This window comes from Tenrec ecaudatus, chromosome 16 (genome assembly GCF_050624435.1).
Source record: "Tenrec ecaudatus isolate mTenEca1 chromosome 16, mTenEca1.hap1, whole genome shotgun sequence".
Classification (NCBI taxonomy): domain Eukaryota; kingdom Metazoa; phylum Chordata; class Mammalia; order Afrosoricida; family Tenrecidae; genus Tenrec; species Tenrec ecaudatus.
The window spans coordinates 105,629,316-105,653,063 of record NC_134545.1 but is presented as its reverse complement, the minus strand read 5'-3'; the positions used below and the strand labels follow the sequence as shown (position 1 = coordinate 105,653,063).

General features: G+C 53.1%; 1 protein-coding gene across 2 annotated transcripts in view; it reads right to left on the bottom strand.

The window, feature by feature from the left end:
* Positions 1-23,737, bottom strand: part of ACADSB (acyl-CoA dehydrogenase short/branched chain) — a 34,701-nt gene extending 10,964 nt beyond the window's left edge. For both annotated transcript variants that reach the window (XM_075535110.1, XM_075535111.1), the window contains exons 1-8: positions 23,597-23,737; positions 16,530-16,692; positions 12,726-12,826; positions 9,286-9,492; positions 8,666-8,836; positions 7,196-7,321; positions 5,437-5,529; positions 2,416-2,505 (exon numbers count right to left, since the gene is read on the bottom strand). In XM_075535110.1, the coding sequence (XP_075391225.1) occupies positions 2,416-2,505; positions 5,437-5,529; positions 7,196-7,321; positions 8,666-8,836; positions 9,286-9,492; positions 12,726-12,826; positions 16,530-16,692; positions 23,597-23,638 (993 nt within the window). In that variant the 5' untranslated portion in view covers positions 23,639-23,737. The remainder of the gene's footprint in view (positions 1-2,415; positions 2,506-5,436; positions 5,530-7,195; positions 7,322-8,665; positions 8,837-9,285; positions 9,493-12,725; positions 12,827-16,529; positions 16,693-23,596) is intronic.
* Between the last annotated feature and the right edge of the window lie 11 nt (positions 23,738-23,748).

Here is a 23,748-nt window from a genome sequence, read left to right as displayed (position 1 = left end):
TACGTCAGCGTTCCCTGAGCTCATGATTCACAGCCCACAGGGGGAGGGGGGGGAGGATGGAAGTAATTGCAACATTGTGAGAGAAAAGTTAACAGGAGGAGCCTTATTAAGGCAATGACTGCTCAATGGTCTCTAAAAAAAGGGGGATAAACCGGAGAAAAAGTGTTTGCAACCCAACAGCATGTTTCCTGCGGACAAAGGGCTACGTCACACACACGCTGTAGGTTAGGAAACGTAACCATAAGCTTAGAATCCATCAGCCACTACCAAGTTTATGTGTCAAGCAAGTATTTGTCCCTGTGTGACTTGGTTTTTCACTTGATGACATCTTTTGAGGAAAAGAAATTTCGTAGTCACATTCACCCATCTTATCCTCTTTTAAGATTTTTTTTTGCATTTTAGGTACAAAGTTTTCCATGAGGCCCTAAAGTTTTGCTTCTTGCGGTACGTCTTTGACACGCCTGAAATCTATGTTCTGTGTCTGTCAGAAGGTAGAGAGCCACTTCCATTATTTCCACCAACCTGCAGGGTCACCGCTATCTGATCCCAGCTCCCTCTTCCCGCCCCTGTTCCTATTCCTGAGCACAGTCACTGTTCAGCGCTTGCTTTCTGCTTGCTCTGTGGGAGGCTGATGAATGGTGGCATGTGCAGTCAGCTCAATTTAACCCATGGGTGCCGCACACTTGTTGACCACAGTGACAGGCAGCAAGGCGACTGTGGCTCGGTCCCCCTCAAGCACTCTCGCCGTGGATCCCGTTTCCCCAAGGGCACTGTCTACACGGGCAGAGCCTGGCAGGAGCACACGCTCGCTGCTCGCTGAGTCGATGGGTGGAGCAGAGGCGGAGGACCAGAGACGAGACACAGATGACCAAGCGCCAGCCACCAAGCCACCACGCAGACGAAAACCATCCACTTTAGTAAAGACTTTGCCTAAATGTGTCAAGGTGATAGTGCTGCTTTTTTAAAGATCAAAGTTTAAAAAGTCTAAAAGTTACTCAGTACATGAAGCCCCAAGACCCAATGCACTGTCATCGAGTTGGGCGTCACGATGAGTCAGAGCCTGTCCAGGAGGAGATGGCCTCACCTTTCTTCTACGGAGCGGCTGGGGGATTTGAACCCCTGACCTTGCCCACAGCTAAGAATGTCTAACATGAAACTTTTCAGTGCACCTGGCCACCTCCTGTCCAGATGAGGAAGTGCCACTGAGACAGGAAGCCCCCGAGCGCCAGGCATCTTCCGAGTCGCGGCTGCTGCAGCAGGCTGGGGCTGCGTAATGGGAAGGAAACTCGCCACTCTGGCACCTCTCTAGCTACATGACCCGGTCTCAGCTTCCTGTGTGTGCAGCGGGCTGCAGCCCCAGGTGTGGTGGTGCTGGCCCAGCCACCAGGCGCAGTCCTTCTGGGCCTGGACCTGACTGGGCCTGCCCCTGGCCTTGCACCTTTCTGCTGGAGCGTGCCCGCGGGCGCCTCTCCAGGACACCTCGCCCTGCGACAGCGAAGCAGCGCAGTGTGATCGGAAACTGCTGCTCGAGGGAGGTCTCATTTCAGGCACCTAGTCTGGAATTTTAGGTGGTGTGCCGGAAGCATGGCCGCTGGACACCCCGACGCCAGTATTTCCCAAGATGCTCTCTGAGGGCATCTCATTTGCATGCGGTGTGGCGCCAGAGGGCGTCCTCTGAGGATTGCCACAGGGCCCTGGCCTGAAGCAAGGGTCACGACAGACGTTCCTCCTCACTGCGGGTGGTGAGAGCCGTCAATAGCCATGCGGTGAGCTGCTAACCCCAGGTCAGCTGTTCGAACCCACCAGCCATGCCCTGGGCGAGAGAGGAGGCTACCTGCTACCCCAAACCCTGAAGGGGACTTCGAGTGTGCACAGGGTCACTAGGCATCGGAAGTGACTCAGCGGCACTTGAGTTGTCTTGTTATTTTGCTTTTAGTTTAGTTTTAAAACAAACAAACAAACAGAGTGAGACTCTGTCTCACGTACTTTGGACATGTTATCAGAAGTGACCAGCCCCTGGAAAAGGGCATCGTGCTTGGTAGAGTAGAGGGGCCGTGAAAAAGTAGGTCCCTCCGGCTGACTAAGAGGCTGCAGCAGTGACCACTGGCTGGGACGGCGCAGGACCAGGCTGTGTCCCTCTGTTGGACAGAGGGTCGCCGGGAGCTGGAAGGGCGGCACCACACAAGAACCCGCGTTTGACCCAGACCCCGGGGCTCAGAAACCAGTAAAGAAAGGGCTCTCCTCTCTTCAGGTCATCCTGACTCCCACCCCAGCTGTCCTCGGGAACCATTTGGGTTTTCCTTGCGAAGGTCGGGGTGTTCACAAGTTCGGTTCCTGAGACCTCTTCCCTACCCCTCCTCTCACTGGCTCTACGGGTCGCTCTCCTCTGACCGGGAGTTGGGGAGCAGGACGCACCTGAAAATCAAATATCCTCCTGCCAAACTGCACCCGCTCTTTCATATACGGAACAGTGTAGTCAAAACATCCCTGAGCCAGTCCCAGCATCTGTGAGAAAAAACAGAAAAGAGGAGCCATCAGGAGCACGAAGGGTGGTACTTTGTGCTTTGATTACTCGAGCGGTGAGTGGTAACCCCCTTTTCTGGCAAATGGATTTGTTGAGCAGGAGAGACGTTGGGGGACTGAGAGGGTGAGGTGTGGGTTACGACGCCCTTCCCCCTCTGCGATGTACACCCAAGCCCCAAGCGACCAGGAGACGGGACTCCCCTCTACTCCATGCTTGCGCAGAGGGAAGGCTCCTGGGGTGGGGAGCTCGGGGAGCCTGGCCACTTTCTGGAAGCTTCTCCCTTTAAGCACTGGCTCTCCAGGCAAGAGGTGAGCCACAAAAGTTTAGCTCAGAAACTAGCTTCCAAGACAGTCGAGTTACCCCCTCCAGCCCTTGCACAGTCAAATGTGGAAGGTCACTGCTTAACCTTCTCGTTTCCTGCCCGTTTTGCATATGACCAGGATTAATAAGACCGGCAGTGAAAGGGCATCAGAACATAAAAGAGCGCTTCCCAGAATCGTCTGGGGGACTTCATAAAAACCATCAGCGCCTGCAGCTGAAGGACGGCCCCAGAACTGAGGGGTGGGGCGCGGGGCCCGAGCACCAGCATCTTGACACCTCCCTAGGTCACAGAGCTGTGCTGACAGGCAGCATCTCAGGCATCGCGTGGGGATATTCCTTCACTAGCCCGAAGCATGCGGCCGGACGTGGCAACAATTTCAGCCGAACTGTCTGACTGCTGCCCAATCTCAGATGGGTGAGTCATGCGTTGAGATCCTTTCTAAAACTTCACCATTATGCAGCTGTTAAATCACTATCCAATTATGCCAAACTGTCAGCTTTAGAGAAAGGAGGGGGAAAGTCAATAATCAAAGCTTGGGGGGGGGGAGGAAGGAAATGCCCCCCAACTTATCAATATTTCATTATGACAGTCATTCACATTTTCCCTGAGTCTTTATTTTGAGAGGCACCCTAGTGGCAGAGTGGTTTACATGTTGGGCTGCTCACGGCAAGGCCAGCAGATCGGAACCACCAGCCACTCCATGGGAGAGAGATGAGGCTCTCTGCTCCCATAAAGAGGCGCCGTCTCAGGGAACCCACAGAGGCAGCTCCATGGGGTCACGGTGAGTCGGAAGCAACTCAATGGCAGAGAGTTAGAGCGTTTTAGCTTCGAGGCTTTGAATTTTCTAGAGAACAGAATGCCATGTCAAAACCAAAGGGGACAAAAAACTCAAAGCAAAATCACACGCAATCGCAAAGGGATTATGACTATGAGATGCCGCCATCACACCCTTCCAATATCACACGCGGTAGTGACGCCAAGATTGGCTGTCCCCAGCCAGTCACCTCAGTAGAATGCCCGCAGTACAGACACTGAGATACCATGTTTTCTGACTGCGGGGCTCCCGGAGGGATGCTCCAGCACATTCTTCCACAAGGGCGCTTCCTAAAGTGTGTGGGGCGATGGGATTCAAAGTCGATGGGATTTTCCCACCAACTTTTCCAAGCCCGCTCGTGGATGTGCCTTCTTCTATCAACCCGGGCGTAAGTGCCTGACCTTAACGTTTAGTTTGGTTATGCGATAACGGCAGAGCGCTCTGCCGGGACATGTGTACCAGTCCTGTGTTGGGGACAATCCGATTAAAAACGACGTGGTGAAGCCTCGCTGGACAAAGGTGAAGGCCGGAGCAGACACGGCAGTGCTCTCGAATGACATGGTGTGGAGGCGCATGGCAACGCTGGCCTGGGTAGGGACGAAGGAGGCCAACATGCAGATGCGTTCATTCACCAGCTAACGGTCCCGACAGCTAATGCACGGAGCCCCTGCCCAGGTCTTCACGTGGGACACGGCCTCATGTGCAGCAAGCACAGCGGCTCCCTGTAGAAGGACAGAGCCCAGGGATGGGAGTGGCCTTGCTGCGGACAGAGAGCACGGTACAGTCGACGATGGCGGACGGTGTCAGGGCAAAACAGAACAGCTTCTATGTGAGCTCCCTTTTAAACCCATTGTAAAGTTGTTTCCGTCTTTACCATTTCCTGCTTCCTTGTCTCTCGAGGTTTTTCTGCTTTATCTAGTCGTTGTTGCTTTGGTCGTTTGCGTCTTGTTTGAGTTTCCCCTGTGGTTTTCTGTCTATGAAACACAGGACAGCTACATGTATAGAAAGCAACCAGGTCATCAACCGCCCAGGGCGCGGCAGGGGCGGAAGGGGGAGTGGGGAGCTGGCAACAACGGGCCCGCGAAGAACATGTTCTGAAAGAGATGGGGTGGTGACTGCACAACCCTTCTTAAGACGATTAAGTTGTAAATAGAAACGATCTTATTCACTTCTGAATCTAGAAGGTAACTGGCACCCCTTAATATCAAAGTGGAATACACATTATAAAGGGCAAATTTAGTTACAAAAACTGAAACTTAAAAAAACCCCTGAAATTAAATGATACCCACTTATCTATTTAATTCCCACTATTTTATTTAGTGGACCACATGGAATCAGCCTGGTTTTCATTCGCAAAACACGAAGTAACAGATATTTCATGATCTCTGGATTAGAGGCCCTTACTGCATGGAATATACACTATTTCTTCTTAATTTAAAACTCTTCTCAGGACGAATTTCATGCTTGGAAAAGTTGACGTTTGAAGGAGTGATACACTGGGTTTTATAACACGTCTTAGAAGTTCAATCCCGGTCCTGCATTAATGCTTTAACGTTCTCAGAGCAGAAAAATGTTATTGCGAAGCCACTGTTTGGTTCTCCGGACACGTGAAACTGACCCCATGGACTTGGGAAGAGATTACTAAGGGAAGCTAGTCGGTCACATTCCGTAAGGAGAGAGCGCCACCTTGTGCCCAGAGCGCGCACAGAGCTCGGCGCACTGCTTTTTTCCTGGGCTGTTTTAATGGGTTCCTTCCAGCTGTGCCCTCGGACTCACCTGTGCAGCGATCCCCACTCTGCCCTCATTGAGGCTCCCTATGGCGTACTTGTAGCCGTGGCCGACCTGTCCCAAGACACTGGTTTCTGGAACCTGAAAGGGGACAGGCGCAGTTAGTCCTCAACTTACCGTATACACTCAACTGTAAGCCGGGTTTTTTCAGCCCACTGTTTATGCTGAAAGAGCCCCCCAGTTTTTTTGTGGTAAAATTAGGTGCCTTGGCTTATACGCGAGTATATACGGTATTAATTCACGTTGGTGATACATTCTTAAAAGTACATCGGCTTCCAAAGTCGGGGGAGCATGGAATGGCAAGATAACGGACCACGCACAACTGTTCATGGTATGTTTAAACCAGTTAACTATCTAAGTGAATTATATGTCAATGCAACTTAAATTCTGTTACGTTAAAAAGACATTTCCCAAAAACCAAAACCAAAGATGATTATAGTATAAAATAGTTTTAAACAAACCCCTCCCAATCTTAGGACTTACAGAAAATATGTAAATACTTGCAAGGGGAGTAAATCTTCAGTTGAGATGGCTCACCCCCGTGTGTGTGTGTGAGTGTGTGAGTGTGTGTGTGAGTGTGTGTGTGAGTGAGTGTGTGTGTGAGTGTGTGTGTGAGAGTGTGTGTGTGTGTGTGTGAGTGTGAGTGTGTGAGTGTGTGTGTGTGAGTGTGTGTGTGTGTGTGAGTGTGTGTGTGAGTGTGTGTGTGTGAGTGTGTGTGTACAAGCACACATGCATGAGGAAAGGACTGAAGAAAGACTCTACAGAGCTTATTCATTATTTCAAAATACTGAGCCCCGGTCTGTTCATTAAATGCACTTAGCTCTGTAGCACGGGGAGCCTGGAGGGCCAGAGGCAGAGTGGGGTGAGGAGAGGATGCAGGCAACAAAGGCAGTCGGGGTGAGGAGACCCCACCCGATCCACTCCCACGCCCATGCCCATGCCCATGAGCCAGCACGTAGACCCATCCCTCCTATTGAGAGCAGACTTTCCCAGAGTGGGCCAGATGACCCCTGGGGGGCGATGGATGGATAGAGAGTGGGGAGGGTGGACTCAATGGCCCCCAATGAGAACACTTGACCCTGGATGATGGAATAGTGCACACAAGCTTCCCATTGCCAGGGGCTCTGGGGGTGCAGGCATAAGCAGAGTAATTCTGTTCCTGAAAAGGTCAAGTTTCATACCCTGGGACCCAGAGTTTCATGAGTGACCCACGAGCACTCCGGCCTTTCCGCCTAGTAAGAGACGTGCCTTTACCCAGTGGGGTGCAGCCCCTTTTCCCCACTCTTGCTGGACAACATTGCCACCTTGTGGCTTCTGGTGGACCGACGCCTCCCTTTCTCCTGGGGACCCCGTTGTGGTCACAAGCGGGGCTTATAAAGTCTAAAGGGGGATTACTTCTGGGCACCTGCTGAGCAGAGCTGCCCACCTTTGAGAAGACTGGATTTAGTCATAACCCACGAACCATATCCCCAGATCCAAATGCGTCCCATAGCGACCCTACAGGGCAGAGTAGAGCTTCCCAGGGCTGTCATCTTACAGAATGCCATGCCCGCCTCCCATGGAGCAGCAGGTGGGTCTGAACCGCCGACCTTTTACTTATCAGTTGAGTTCTTAATCCCTGTGCCCTATGGCACTGCTCAGGAATCCCACATAATTATCTCTGTGTATCTTTGAAGCCACTTGGTGTCCGGCCAGGCAGAGCTGGTTCACACCAGTCTTTCATGGACACGCTAAGACAGACGCTCACCTTCACATTCTCAAACGTTAACGGGCAAGTGGAGGAGGCACGGATTCCCATCTTGTTTTCGGGTCTCCCGATGTGCAAGCCTTCAGTGTCCCGGTCTACCAAGAAGCAGGTGATGCCTTTGTAGCCCTGAAAGGCAGGTTTACACTGCAATGACCACACGGGTTTCCACCCACCCTGCCCTCCACAGAGCTCAAAGCCAAACCAAACCAAAACACAGATGTCCGCAACAAGTCGGGGCGACCCAGAAGCGCAGTGTGCACATCGGAGACGAGTGACCAGTGGGGTCAGCGTCCCAAGTTGACCCCTGGACCGTGTCTTCTGCTTCTTCAGAAGTCAGCAGCAGAGAGTGGGGTGCTTCAAGTGCCCAAAGATACCATATTTTATGGCCCTGAGATGTCCCTGCCGGACTCTTACTTTCATTAAATATGCGAAAGCTCTAACAATGAAACACTGTGAGAGAAGACCGTGTCTTTGACATTTTCTATGATGTTTTCCAGCTGAGTAGAAAGAATTAGTCTTAAAAATGAAAAGTACAAAAAAGTTTCGGGGGGACTTGGGGTGGGGGGGTAAGGAAGTGGTGTTAACAAACACAGGGACAAGGTAACAACATGGGACCCAAAATGTAGAGAGGGGGTAGTGGCAGGCCTGGTGGGGAATGATCAAGGGTAAGGTTGCGTAGAGAAGAGGTATACTCTAGCCCAGGTGGTGCTGGGGATGGAGGTGGGTCCCATCTCCCCAGGCTTGCCACTCCTGCCTCATCCCCTTCCCACCACACCCCAGGCTCTGTGGAGTGCAGGTCGCCTTCTCCATCCAGGACCACCAGCAGAGCGGGGTCTCCCTGCCCAACCCTGTCCCCCAACCCATCCCTTTCCAACAACAACCAGCTCTAACGGACTCTGGTCTTGGGAGGCCAGGCTTCCCAGCGACTGAAGACTACTCTAAAGAGAAAAAAAGAAATTGAATAATAAAATCAGGAGTCAAAAAAAAAAAAAAAAGAGTACTTATGGCCTTCATTTTGGTAAGAGAGAGACCTGTAAAATTTCCCGTATCACACTGCCCTGGCGCTGATGCCACCTCACAGCGACCCTGTAGGACAGGGCAGACCCACCCTGTGGGTTCCGGGACGGTCACCCTCTAGGGGAGGAGAAAGCTTCGTCTTTCTCCCTCGAGGGGCTGGTGGTTTCAAACTGCTGTCCCTGTAGACTGCAGCCCATGTGTAACCACGATGCCGCCAGGGCTCCTGAGCCCACATATTTAGGAGTTGACTAATAAATGGTCTTCCACGCCATTAGTAATTGCACCAACACTATTTTAGAAGATTAATAAATAAGAGGGCAAAGAGATGCCAGTTTTTGTCTCCCAGGTTCCGTCCTGGAGTGAGCGAAGAACGTAAGAACGCAGCCTAAGAAGGACATGGCAGGAGACGGAGAGAGGAGAGAGAGGAAGGGGAGCGGGGCGGAGGCAACTTACAAGGGCAGGGTCAACATTGGCCATCACCAGGAAGAGACCCGCGTACTCGGCATTGCTGATCCACATCTTGGACCCGTTGATGACATAATAGTCTCCCTTCTTGTTGGCTTGGGTCTTCAAAGCAAACGAGTCACTGCCTGCTCCGGCCTCCGACAGGCAGAAGCTCCCCACCTGCGCATTGGAGGAGGTTGATAGCCTTTAAGCCCCGTCCAGCACACGGTCACCTGGGCCCAATGCGCTTTGGGAATCACACCTTCAGGGACATCTAAGAGCCTGTGCGCGCCTGCACGGGCAGCACCGAGTCCTCACCGTGCGCCCTCCTGTTTGTCTACGAGGACGGAATGCACCCTTGGACTCAGTTTACGCCATGCGAACAGGATGGCCTGGGGGCAAAGCCCTCAACAGGGGCACTGGAAAGTGCCCCTGTGACAAAGAGGAGGTCGGGGTTTAGTCTCTGCATTTCCAGACGGTAAATTGGGGGGGGGGGCGTCTCCAGTTGTAAGGCTGGGTGAAGCCCTGCTTGGTCAGCCAGCAGCGCTGCCATGGTCTGAGGGTCAGGGTCACCTCTGCCTCTCCTCGTAGAGGGCGTCAGGCCCACTCGAGCCACGCGTCCTGCTCACCTTTTCTGAAACCAGCTGGGGCAAGTAGGTGGCCTTCTGGGCTTCCGTCCCGTGCTTTTTGATCAGCGTGTTGATGATGGTGTTCTGGATGTCACACAGGACCGCCACCGACGCGTCCACTTTGGCCAGTTCCTCTATCACCAGGATGGACGAGAAAAACGACGCGCCCGTCCCTCCGTATTTTGTGTCAACTTCAATACCCATCAGCTAGGAGGGAACCCAGCCCACAGTTGTTACCAGTTATTTTGGCAGGGAGAAACTTCTTGAAAGAACAAGTTAAAAAACAAACCAGAGCCAAGCCCCGTCTGGCTCTGGAACTTCCACCTCCAGTTTTCACTTTGGGAAGGGCCGTTTGCGGGGTCATAAGGCACAAGAGCGGAGACTGTCTGTCTGAGGAGGGTCAAACGGCGTGCTGGGAACTATCATTGTTTCCTTTGGGATCTGAGTCTGGAACACAATGCTGCCAGGATAGCCAGGCAGGCTCCCGCTGTGACGAAACGTCTGATGTAATATAAACAGAGCCTCAGACCTTGCTTGCTACAAACTGCCAGCTGTCTGCTTAGAGACCGGAGACTATGCACGGGTCCTTCTTCACTGTGGCTGCTTGACGGCTCTCTAGGAGACACGGGAAGCTGAAGACAGTGACCTGCCCCTGGGGGGCCTATCCATCTCACTGGGCCGAACTTTCCCGGTCAGGCCCTTGCACCTTGGTACTTTCCAGCAGAGTCCTAATGGAACCGACCATTCCTTCTGAGTGAATGCGCCAGATGGTGACCAGTCAGGTTTGGCGGCTGGAGTCACACGAGACGAGGCATAGTTGCCCGGCCAACATGACCAAACCCTGGCCAAGGCTTTCCCACAATCCTGTGCCAGTCAGATGTTCTCTGACTACTTGCAAGTCAGGAGCAGGAAGCTGTGGCCGCCACCACCATCAGCTCCCATTTCACGCAAGCAATCAGAAAGAGAGTGTGGGCCCGTGTCTTCCTTGCCTCAAAGCTGCTCACAGATAGACAGACACACACACAGGGACCCTCCTTCCGCTGGGGCCTGGCGGTCACTTACATGTGGAAGGCAAGTCTAGCTCTTGGGGGGGTAGGCGGGTGCATAAGAGGGGTGGGAGGTACCGACTCAAATGCGAGGGAAGGAGAGATGGCGTTCTGTGAGGGCCTGGTGTGCCCCAAAAAGGAGACGCTAAATTCTCATCAGCCCCTGGGACCTTCTTGCTCCGCACAGTCATACTGTCTTCCTCAATGGGAAGTGCTATCTTTGTGCGAGCCACTAGGCAGGTGACGATGGAACTGGGAACAGAGGGAGTCAGGTGAGGCGGAGAGTACCTGGCCCAGCACTGCACAGCCAGACTCCCAGGGGAGGCTCAGTGTAGGCAAGAGCGGTTCAGGGAGCTGGGGAGCCCCTAGGGCACAGGCAGCGCCACGCCCTGTAGACAGCCCTGGTTACCACATGGAGGAGAGCGGTTTTCAAGTTGTCTACCTCGAGGTCACTGGGAGAAGCCTCGAGACTGCAAGGAGCGAAGGCGAAGTCTGGCTGCAGAGTGGACCCACTGATTCTGTTTTACATCCAGTCTGGGCCCTCAGTGGTTCCAGGTGCCCCGAGTTTCACAGCTACAAGGCATTTGGAAAGCGATCACTGTTACAGCTGCCATGGTGCCAGCTCTGGCTGGCAACGACCCTATGGGACAGGGCAGAACTGCCCGTGAGTTTCCAAGGCGGTGTGACGCTCTACAACAGTGGTTCTCAACCTGGGGGTCGAACGGCCCTTTCACAGGGGTCACCCGATTCATCACAGTAGCAAAATGACAGTGATGAAGTCACAACGAAAATCATTTTATGGTTGAGGGGGTCACCACCACATGAGGAGCTGTATTAAAGGGTCGCGGCATTAGCAAGCATAGAAAGCCTCATCCTTCTCCCGAGGAGCTGGCTGGTGATTTTGAACTGCTGACCTTGCGGTCAGCAGCCTCCCTGCTAACCACTACACCACCAGGGCTCCTTCCTGTGGGGTGGCTGTGAGTCAGAAATGATGCGATGCCATGGGTTTTGTTTGAGCCCCAGTCTGATGCTCCCGCAGCCCCTGGAGTCACTGTTGTCCTCCGCTGTCAGCGATACCACTATTGTTCGTGGTACCCAAAAAGTCCCTGTCTTTCCCTCGCCGAGCAGACCTGGTCCTCTTGCAGAGGACGGTAGACGGGGTTCGAGGCGAGGGCTCCAAGCAGCCAGGGTCTCTGTGCCGTCTGTCTGTTATCACTAGGAGCCTTCCGCTCAGCTCTCACTCACGGCAACCCCCAGTCCAACAGGACCAAGCACTGCCCGGTGGGTCCTGCGCCAGCCTCACCATGGGTGCAGCTGGGGGCCCACTGCAGCCATGGTGTCTCGCATGGCTCTGCTCCTCTTTCACTGCTGTTCCCAAGCCTAGCTAGCCCATGCCACGCCGATATGCCTTTCCAAGACCGAATTCAAAGGTAGCAGTCCTCCTTCAGGCCGCGTGAGTCACTGGCCAGCTTTGGCACAATGCCAGGTGAGCGGGGCGGGGCAACATCATTGCTGCTCGGACACTTTACAGAGAGAGGCCCCTTGCCGGGCAGCCCGTCGCACCTCCTGACTGCATCCCCCCAGGCACTGACCGTGCATCCCCTTTACAACTCTGATCCTTCCCTGGTTCTCCATGCTCCAGCGGGGAGGTTTTGTTTAGCTGAATGTTGGGGTGTCAGCGTACGGAGGGCTATGGCCTGCAGTGCTGTCCTGAGTGCTCAGAGGAGGGAAACAGACCTCACGGCAGAGCGGAGACTCGCGTGGTTCACAAAAGCTCTCTCGTTAGCTCAGCGGGGCAGGTTCCCTCTAAGCGGCCTGATGGCCGGGGCTTCCATCAGTGGGCACTTTGACTTCGGGAGCTTGAAACCTGGTACCCTGGCTAACGCAGACCTCAGTTATCATCGCTGCTGTTAAGAGGGCCATCCATACCCATAGGCACTCGGGTACAATATCTGCTGCCCTGTGCAGACTTATGAAGGGGTCTTGGCACCATGTTGTGTACTGTATGTAGCATGTTGAGCATGTACTGTGGCATGCTGAACATGTACTGTAGTATGTTAAGCATGTATTGGAGCATGTTGAGTGTGTATTATAGTATGTATTATAGTATGTATTATAGCATGTAATGAATGTAGCATTGTTCTTCAGAGAACAACTAGTCTATAAAAGAAATCCTTCTCTCCTACTTAAACATTTACTTACAAAACAGTATTTCTAATTAAAAAATTAATAATCATTATGTATCTCAATCTAAAAAAAAGAGATACTTTTGACAAGGAAATCCTGAGTTCAAAATGCCTTCCTCAGAATCCCTAATATTAAAACGTTACGCACATTTTGCCACTGGAATGTCCTTACAGAAGTGGGAGGTGGGAAGAGTTATGAAACACATACCCCTTGTTGAAAGAGTCCTTGTATCACTGACTTATCCATTGTTGAATTTTCATCCATTGTGGAAACCAAAGGAGCGATCTGCTGCTGGGCAAATTTTGTGACTGGAAAAGAAAGAAACGCTGCCGAGTGTCTGGGTTCAAGTGGCAGGGCCCCGGGAGAAAGGCGACAGCACCCCCAATCCTTCGCTGACAGGGCTGCACACCTCGACACACACGCATGTCATTCCGAGCCAAGTCGACCCTCTTCACTCTTTGTTCTAAACACAGAGAGAGACCGTTCTCCGCCCGACCCTGTGCAAGCCCTTGATGACATTAAAAATAAATAAATAACCGGCCATGGCGCCAACACTAGAGGAAGGACACAACGGGAAACCAAGACCCGACTCCTTCCCGCCAAAGGCAACTCGTTTTTCATGATCACAGGTATTTTGTCTAGAAAACAGGGAGACTGTACACGTCCCGCTCTATTACACACACATAGACAGTGTTTGTCTTTTTTCACACAAGCTGAGACATTCAAGTGCCCCCCCGCCCCCAGGCCCAGGAGACGCCGGTGACCTCTGCTCCTCCCGGCTGAGGGACGTGGTCAGACAGAACAGGGCCCCTCAAGCTGGACACTGCCGACACTGGGCTGTCCTGTGCATTGAGGCTGTCCGCTGGTCACCCTGATCTGGGTTGTGACAGCCAAACGATGTGTCTAGAAGTTGCCAAATATCTCCTAGAGCAAATGGCCCTCGCCACCCCGCCACCCCCAACTCCCAGTTGAGAACCACATTCTAAACCTTCCCAGCTTTGCTCTCTGGACTTGCTTTGGGGCCATCCGGAAGCCAGTCTGATGAAAGGAAAGGACGCGTGCAAGTGCCGGCACATTCCGGCCAGCCCGCTACCCGGTGCTGCGCGTGGCCCAGGAGGCAGCTGGCCCTGGCTGAAAATCCAGAGCACCTGGGCTTGCTCACCTTGGAGCGGCTTTTGCGTCTGAGGAGCAAGAGCTGTTTCCTCTGCTGACCATGTCTGTCCTGTCCTTGTCCTCTCTTCCGACTCAAGGTGCGGCTTAAACACCACGTGCTCTGTAAAGCCTAGGCGCGCCTCCCCAGCCCCAGTCCCCACCATCTCTGGATTTCCAGCAAAGTCAAGGCCCGCTCTTCTTGGCTCCCCAAAGCCTGACATAGGGCCTCCATCACCGTACTTTGAAACCATTTCCTTTACTTGACTGCCTCTCCCACTAGCCTTGCGTTCGCAAAGGCAGTGAGTTTTTATCTTGCCCGACGGTAAAGTCAGCCCTCCGTCCCTGTGAGACTGGGCCTGGAATCCGAGGAGAGCAAAGACAGTGGATTGAAGGTGGGAGGCTCAATTCTGAGATGGCCCCTGAGATTCCCAGTCCCTAGTGTACACACACCTTGTCCCCTTCCTTGAGTCAAACACGGAGCTATCCTGAGGGTCTTCCAGATCTGCTTAAGGACCCCAGCAGCTGGCGGGTAGAGCTGTTACCCGCCGTGGGCTTGTTTACCATCTCCTACTGGCAAACGGCCTGGGACGTGGGAGAGGAACTGGGTGGATGGGCGATTTCTTCACCACTGGCTTTGAAGATGGAGGGGCCAGGTGCCAAGGAGCGGAGTGAGGACGGGCCCGGGCTGGCAGCCACCAAGGCGGTGGGGACCTCCGTCCTCCAACAGCGGGGAGTCGAGGACCCAACTCTAACTTCTGAAGCTCTGAGCGAGAACCCCATCACACGCGCCTGGACCTCGGACTCGCGAATAGATGGGCGTTGCATTAAGCCACCAAGTCTGTGGCAATTTGTGACGCCACAACAGAAGGCAAATGCGCTTACCAATCCACATGCGCCAAGGCAATCCATCTGCTATCAAGCTGCCAATCTTGGTAACCAACAATAACAAGACAAAGCCACGGATGCCCAGCGATTCTGACCCACGGGGCCTTGGCAGGGCAGAGTGGAGCTGTCCCACAGGGACTCCAAGGCTGTAAATCTTTATGAAAGCAGACTGCCTCATCTTTCGCCCACGGGGTTCCTGGGGGAGAGGGGCTTGAGCAGCCCACCTTCCGGTTAGTGGCCAGGCCCCAGCCACTGAGCCCCCAGAGCTCCGCAGACTGGTGAAGTGGGACTGTCTGGTGCGGCTTTGCTCTCCACGGGCTTGAGCACTCACAGCCAGGGACCGGGTGGGGAGGTGCAGATAGGGTGCAGAGAGTTGGACGCGGGGACTGGGGGTTCTCCGATGCCATGGTCAGTACATGTGAGCTAGCTCAGAGGCAGGTACGGGGAACCCCTCAGCTATCCAGAGAGACTGTGTGAGATCCCTGCCAGAAAGAGCAGACGAGAGGCGTGTAGCTCCCAGACCAAGAGACAGAGCACAGGAGCAGGCCGAAATGACAGACAGGCCTCCATGTTTTCTGATCCTGCTTTAGGAAAACCTGATAACTTCCCGCATAAACCCCCTGGCATGGTTATGTAATTGCATGTCAACTTGAAGATGTACAAAAGCATAGGGGTGGTATCCCACCTGTCAATCAGGTCCTAGTCTGATGGCACCTCCTTGGGTTGAGGGGGAGGTGGCCTCTTGCAAGGGCGGCTCTGGGAGCCTCTCCCTCTGTGCCATGGGCCCTGAAGCTGCTGGAGCCCTGCCATGATTGCACTGACCTTGGATCCGCGTGACTCTGCACCCACCGGTGTTCTGCATCATTGCACGTGGCTGTGTGAGTCTGAAGAAGGCCTTAGGAACTAGTATTGGACTTAGGGACTTCAGCTGGACTGTGTTGGGATGATTTCTTGATTAACAATGACTTCTTGATACGGAACTATTTCTTACCCATATACGAGGGTCACAGATTTGTTTCTCTCCTCGACCCAGAATAACACTCCCGCCACCCCACCCCCACCCCCACCCCACTAGCTGCGAGTCTGTGTGGCAACACGACAGATCATGGGAGCCAGCAGAGAGGTAGCGTGCTGTGGGAGGCGAGGCTGTGTCAGGACAGGGAAAGGGAGCTTGGAGGGAGGAGCCCATCTGCCCTCTGCCTCAGAGGCCTCACCCCTGGGCCACTGGGGGCTAGATTCTCCTATCCCTGGTGCAGCTGAGTGGGGTCAGGCTCGGCTGCCCCGTCATGTCTTTACCACCTGCACCAGCCCCGCCCACACCCCTACACATACACATACATAAAACACACGCTGTGTGGAGCTTCAGGGGCACACAGCTTCTTCTTATTCCGGTTTCCTAGTCAGTCACGGCCACTTCCTGGATAGAGGCAACATTTACAGTCTCTCTGAAGCATTAGCTCGCTACTCTAAAAAACAAGGTGGGGACGGAGGACCTCCATGCTTCAGTAGGGAGTTCCCATGGTACAGTAGTTCAGTACTGGGCTGGTAACTGAAAGGTCACCGGTTCCAACCCACCAGCTGCTCCACCGGAGAAAAGCGAGGCAGGCAGTTGCCGTTGGTACAGAGTGGCGGTCTCGGAAACCCACAGGGGCAGTTCGACGCTGTCCCGCAGGAGCGCTGTGAGCTAGGAGTTGATGGCGGGGGTGAATGCATGCATTTCTGCTGCTACACGGCACAACACTGAGAGGATGCAGCAGAACTGCTAGCATGCTATTTCTGATGGGAAATGGGGAGCTGGGGTGCGGTGGGGGGCAGGAACGAACCAAAAGGCCAGTGAACACAAACACGTAGATACTCGTGCTTTAAAACAGATCAGTAGGGCTTCTTCTCACCACCCGGGAGCTCAGAGCTCTGAGCGGGAGACCGGAGGGAGCCCTGAGGGGAAGTCCGAGGTGGGAGTGGGCAGTTACTCACCGGTGCTCTTGATCATCAGCTCCTCTTCGGTGAAGGTTTGCAAGGGGGAGCCGGGCAGCCCGGGGCTCGCGGCGTGGTTGAGGGAGGCTTCCGACTGGGAGGATCTGAAGACCCTTGGAGGAACTTTCCATGATGACAGGCAGGTGGGGAGGTTTCTTGACAACTATGGGACCAGCCCGTGGTGGAGGCAGCACAGGGGGGACGGGGAAGGGGCGGAGAGAGAGAGAGAAGGGCATTTGAGGACCAGTGTCTTTGGGATCATTTTCAAAACCCATATTTGTTTCACTTCACCAAATAAGGGCACTTCATCTGAGACATCTGGAAATCCAACGGTCTTTTTTGTGCATAGGCACAAATGAGCATGTGTTTAACGTTATGTGCTATCTCCTGTAGCTAAGAGCTTTCTACATGGAAGCCACCACACCCAAGATTTGGGTTTGATTTGCATTTGGGAATTCAAGCACACAAGTCTCTCCAGGCATCTGTATGCACACGTGTTCCTCCCAAAGCCCGCCTCTGCGGCCAGTGGATGCTCCCGGCGAGTTCTCTCTGTGCCACACTGAGCTCATGGCTGCTGTGGCAGGAACACCACAAGGGAGGGGCTGCTTCTGGACAAACAGCAATTTAGTCTCTCAGGGCCTCTGAGGCTCCACCTCAAACGCACTGCCATCGAGTCGATGCTGACTCACAGCACCCCTAGAGGACAGGGTAGAACGAACGGCCCCCGTGGGCCTCTGAGACTGCCCCCTCTGCACGAGTAGCAAGCCCCGTCTTTCCACTAAGGAGCCTGGCGGTTTCAAACTGCCGACCTTGCAGATCACAGCCACCAGGCCTCCTTGTCTGAGGCTAGAAGTCCTGCCGTCGGGTCACCAGCTCTAGGGGAAGGCTTTCCTTCTCCAACGGCTCGATTCTTCTGGAAGGATATAGGATGACCAGGGGGGGCTTCCTCGGAAGTTTTAAGAAAATTGACCCGAGCACGTTGGGGCTGTGGCTTGCTGACCACAGAGGGTGACCCGGGGAGCGAGGCTGGAGCGACCAGCCCAGGCTGGCTGACCCACAACTCAAGGAGATCCACAACGTGAGAGAGCTGAGCACCTTCCGGCTGAAACGTCCTGGACCGAGGAGCTGCCTCTGGAGGTTTTCTGGCAGAGAGAGTTCAGTGACACTTGCCTGAACAGGCAAGTTGAGTGAGGGTCCAAGAGGGGAAGAGCCAGAGAGTCAAAGAGAGGCTGTTTGGTTTGTTTGAGAAGAGGCTGCTTGGATCAGAGAGATGTACCTTGAATCCTATCCAGTACTGACCTGTAACCTGCTACTTATTTAAGGTACTCCCTAATCCTGAGCCCGGTCTGGGAGTTCTGCATGGTTCCTGCACTGATTCCTCACTGCCCCCTCCCACACACCCCGCCCCCGAGGAGCAGAGGGTCATGGAGTGACAGCTAGTATCAAAACTGATCCAAAGACTGAAGGGTGGGGGCATGTATGACCTCTTCCTCACAGGGATGAGCCTGGGGTGCTGAACCTCCTCCTCCACCTCAGGAAGGTAATAGAGGTCAGACACCACCCCCATGCCACTTCTACACTGCCTTCGTGGGTTATATACTGGCTATTAACCACAAGGTCAGTGATTCAAAACCACCAGCAGCTGCTCAGTAATCCAAAGAGGCCATTCTTCTCTGCCCTATAGGGTTGCTATGAGTCAAAATTAACTTAATGGCAGTGAGTTTGGTTTGGGTTTAGTCTCAGTATTGCTACTGCCAAAGTATATGGCTATCTGACCCACGGCGAAGATTTTATACCTACAAGACTCACAGACAAACGGACTTTAAAAAGTCACACTACTGTCCTCGAGATGATTCTGACACACAGCTACCCTCTATGGCAGTGTCTCTCCTAACGTGGTTGAGGCAGTCCTGGAGGTGGGGGTGGGGGTGGGGGGTGGTAACCCAGGCATTTCTTTCTTTTTCTCTTTTTCCTTTTCTGAAAAGGGGATAGTAAGGCAAATAAGTTTGGGAACTTATGCAATGGGGCAAGGTGAAACTGCTCTACGGTTTTCCAAGACTGCAAATCCTTACTAGGCTCATCTTGCCTCTGTGGAGCAGCTGAGGGGTTTGAACCACTGACCCACGCAATAAGCAGGCCACGCCTGATCTGACCACACCACCTGGGCTCTTTAACAAGTAAGACGTGGTATTCACTCATCTGTTTGGATGGCTGACGGTACCTCTCTCGGCTTTCCTTCACCTTTTCTATGTCATCAAATCACTGTCCTTTCATGCCCCTCTTCATTCACAGAAATGAAAACAATTCGCATGGAGGAAGGTCAGGTGAGTCAGCTGCGTGGGGCAAGAGAGGCATGCTGTTTTGTTTTTTTGCCAAAATCTGGCACACTGAGATGGCTGCGTGAGCAGGTGCATTGTCATGGTGGCCAAACCAGTCCCCATCTGACACAAATCAGGCCTTTTTTTGTTGCACAGTGTGATCTCTAAGTAGAAAGGATCTCTAAGTAGAAAGCTTGATTAACAGTCTGACCTGGTGAAATGAACTCCAAATGCACTACAAGTTGACATATTCAACTGTCCATTGGGGAAGCTGATGGACATCCAGGTGAGGTTTCTCATTACCTGACATCTCACCTTTTTTGAAACGAGAAATCCATGACTATACTTGAGTTTTTTCCCATAGCACTGCCCTTGTAAGCTGTGTTCAACATCACAACAATTTCTGTGGCATTTTCTACAAGCAGTATACAAAATTTTACAATGGCACGCTGATCTCTTATTATTCGGCCATCCCAGAAAACGAGGTTAGAGCAAAATTGCTTTTACAAAAAACTTCACTGTGACCAGAGAGAACCTTCCCAGGTGATGCCACTGGGTGCACTAACTCAGAGAGGGTTGCCCAATGCTTGCACACCTAGCAGGAAAAATGAGTAGGACTCTTCATTGGTTTGCATAGACCTTTGCTCCATTTCATGGCATGGAGTAAGTTCAGGAGCCTCTGACGGAGCAGTGCTCTGGCACTGTTGAGGAGAGCCAGATTGTTCCCCATCAAAGAAAGAAGCTCCAAATAAGAAAGAGGGGAGATGGGGACGGCGGGGGGCGGGGAGGACGAGGGTTTGCGGCAATGCAGGAATGGAGTCAGAGGCATAAGTGTGTGAATAAAAAACATGAAAGAGAATGACCCTCTGGCCCAGAAATTCCATGTAGGTATATGCCTACAGGGGCAGTACCTTATGTAACACGGCTCCTCTAGACAGCAACCCCCACCAAGCGACCTTCCCCTGCCTGGGCCTGGTGAGAAGGTGGGGAAGACACTGATAGTCACCTGTGATAACTGGGAACAGGGTACATTGTGCATGCCATCCTGCTGGGTATGAAATGGGCCCTCTGAGAAGCAGGAGGGAGAGCATCTCACTACCAGCAAGAGCCAGGAGTGGAGCACACCCTCTGGACCCCGAGATCCCTGCACCTCCTGGATCCAGAGGAGCGCTGTGCCACCTGAGGAGCAGCATGAGTCGGGGCATGAGACAGAGTGGTGGGCTCCCGGGCCCACAGGGAAAGTAAAGCTGGATGCTTTGAGGCAGGAGGCTGGCTTGTGGCATGGGGTGCCTCTGGGCACTTAAATGGGGGTGCTAGGTTCACTGACTGAGCTTGAACTGAATGCCTTTGGGTTAAGTCTTATACAGAGTAGCATGCCCCTTGGGCATTTGCTGGCAGCCCTGAGAGAACTTTGTAACAAGTTGTGACTGAATCTCTGTATCCTGAGCATCTCTCACCTGCATCATATCCTGTTACCTTCCTTCATAAACCCTATAATCTCTGTGAGTAGCTGAAAAGTAATGAGTGCCGTGGGAGGTAGGGACATAATAGTGGAGAAAGGTATGTGTGATAGGACATTACACCAAGGGCCTGAAGACAGCAACGGAGCAGCTACTTGTACACCAGAGGTGGTGGCAGCATCACTCACGAGCTCAAAGAGGTGGAAGGAAACAAGCCAGGTGGCCCCTGACAGATGGATAATGTGTCACATAGACCATACAAGGGGAAAATGTTCTGCTACATGTTCTAACTCGGATGAACCTTGAAAACATTATGCTAAGTGACATATGCCAGACACAAAAGAGTAATTGTATGAGAGTGCTTCTTAGAGGCAAGGATACTAAGACTTCCTCTTACATGTTTTAGACATATTACCATCTCCTGGGAAGTGGCTGGTGGTTTCGAACTGCTCACCTTGAGGTTAGCAGCCCAACACATAACCATTATGCTACCAAGGCTCCCTTAAGCTCTAATACAACAATGGATCTAATCAATCTTAGCTCTGATGATGAATTTCTTAAGTTCAGCACTCTCTAACAGCTTTCCACAACCCAAAAGATAAATGCCAAAATCTCTTGAGGGTTGAGGGCTGGGTTATTTTTCTATAGCACTCTCCCCCACTTCCACTTCTAGAACCTGAACCCATTAGGCCTCAGTTCCCCCAAAGTGTCTCTATCTATTGATCCTCCTCCCTGTTCCCTGTGAACCTGGGCAGATGGCAGGCCTCATGGGATTGGGGCCAGAGCTCGGTGGTATGAAGTATCCGTGGGGTGGAGTGCAAATGGTTAACATTCTTGACTGCTGACAAAAGGGCTGGAGGGATGAGTTTACCCACTGGTGCCTCGGAAGAAAGCTCTGTCAATCGACTTCTCTGAAAGCCTACAGAGTCCAGCCTTCCTGCAGCATACTTGGGCTGCACAAGCAGAGCTGATGGCCACTGGTTTTTCCCCACCAGTTTTAAATAATGAGGTGACCCGGCTAGGGGTCTTAACGCTCCACGAAAACATACATTTCTTGAGTGCTAGGGGTGTTAAAAACAGCTGCCATGGAGGACTCACAGAAATCTCAGAAAGGGGTTCCGGGACTGAAAAAAAAATTTTTTTAAGGAGAAAGTTTATTATTTTTTTGGTTGATGGTTATTTGGACTGGAAATTTTTATGGGAGCCAAGTATCATTTTTGTCCCATCCCCACCCTGCCCCCTATTTCACCCCTCAAGAAGGAGCTGGTGGGTTTGAACCACTGGCCACGCTGTGGTTTATGCCCAGGGCTTAATCCAGTGGGTGTTTGAGTTATGGTTTTATTTGCCCCAGCACACAAAGCTCACGCCAAAGCCAACATTTGCCCAATGCTGACGACAGGGGTGCTGCAATCAACAGGGCACGATATGAACAGATGCAGTCATTGAATCTTTACAGCAATTCTCCGAGGTAGCTGCTAATCTCTCCAGGGTGCAAACGACAGGAAACCTGCCCAAAGGTACTCTCCCATGGGAAAGCAGAGGTGAGCATCCTATTGGCAGAACACATTCCTGAGCTACAAACAACAGTCAGCTCCCCTTCACTGATGCAAACCAGTTTCAAGAACAGGAAATGACTCTAACCCACATTAAAATGTGCAACAACAAAAAAATCCAAACAAAATAGGTGATCGCTCAAGGAAAAGGGGAGTGGTGGGGCACGAGGGTTGGGTTATTATCAGAGCAGTAGCCTGCCTATTTCCACCTGCCTGACTTTGGGCAAGTCACTAATCTTTTCAGCATCAGCTTCCGATTTGGAAAGTTCCAGACTGCTCTTTAAGGGGACTGTGAGAAGCAGTTATGAAGGGGCATGCCTGCCCCATAGCACAGGGCCAGTAAAAGAGGTAAATCGTGAATCTCAGGGACCTTTCCTTGCTAAGTCACTACTTGACAATTATAAAACAGTGAACCCAAAGTTACGGTTTATTGTCTCCAACAATATACCCATTCAACTCTAGTAATTTTCTTAATGCCCAAGCCTATAAAACAGTCAAATAAAATAATTATCTCTAATGTGAGACTAGGCACAGGCTGAGGCTGACAATGGAAATGTGAAAAGAAAAAACAACAGCAGGTGTGTGGGGGCTCCTGGGGAAAGTACACAGAGACAAGGGTGTAGCCCCAAGCAAGACAGTTCTGCAGAGCCCGCCCTCGGAGGAAGGGCTGAAAGTGGGTCCCAGTGCTTCATCTGATCACCGAGAACCTCCGCACCAGAGCTGTCAAAGAATCAACCGGTTTGGATACTCTCACAGAGCAGAATGATCGCGACTCACTTTTCAGTGACTTTCCGTGCAGGACAGAGCAGTCGGCCCCCAGAGGGTTCCGACGCTGCAAATCTCTCTGGAAGCCCTCTGCCTGCCACAGCCTTTTCCCACGAAAGCCAAGTTCTAGGGCCAAGGTTATCTCTGACGGGAAAAACTCCCAGGTCACAGACGTGAGATGCAAGGCAGAGGGAACGAATCCCCGTGCCAAGAGTCTTGGTGGCAAAGACGGTTTTAGCGGGACCGCTAAAAAAACGGTCGGCGGGCGCCCCTCCCCACCCACCCCCACCGCCGTGGCTGCAGGCGAGAAGGACCTGGCTCCCTGCTCTCCTAAAAATGTCGGCCTGAGAAACCTTTGGGGGCATTTCTGCCCTGTCCTATCGGATCGCTATGCGTTGGAATCGACTGCATGGCACGCGTCCACCACCCCTCCACCCACTGGGCACTCAGACCAATCCGAGGTCCCTTGCTAACTTTTCAGAGGTTGGGGGTGGGGTGGGGAGGTTACGGGGGAAATCCGTTCTCACAAAGGACTGCGCCTCCAGCAGCAATCGGTTCCCGAGGGCCGCGGGGCTGGTATGCAATAAACGGAGAACGTAGGTCTGGAACATCCCAAGCGACCTCCGGGTGAAATGTCGCAGACTCGCGAGGCTCCTGGCACCTGAAGGGCATTGATGACGCGGCTCTCTGGCTTTCCACCGAGGCCGGGGGCCGAGGCCCCGGCTGCGGTCTGAGACGCTTCTAGATCATCCCCACCAACTGCTGCCCCCAGCCCTCCGGACACAGCGGGGGCCGGTTCCGTCCGAGGCAGGAGGGTGGTGGGGAGGGCCAGGCGGGCAGGGCCCAGCGAGCCAGGCCCGACGGAGGGAGACGCGCGGGTCCCGGGCACGCAAGCCGGTCCCGTTAGGAGGACTCGCCGGGGCCGCCGCCGATGTGCCGGCGCCCAAGACCTCCACGGCGCGCGCACTCACCAGGCCGCTGCCTCGCAGCAGCCGGACCACAGCGCCTTCCATCTGCGCAGCAAGAAGGAGCCGCCGCCGCTCAGGCCCAAACAGCGCCCTCGAGCCACCCGGCGGCGACCTAGCCTGGGGGCAGGCAGAGTTTCGGCCCCGCCCACCGTGGA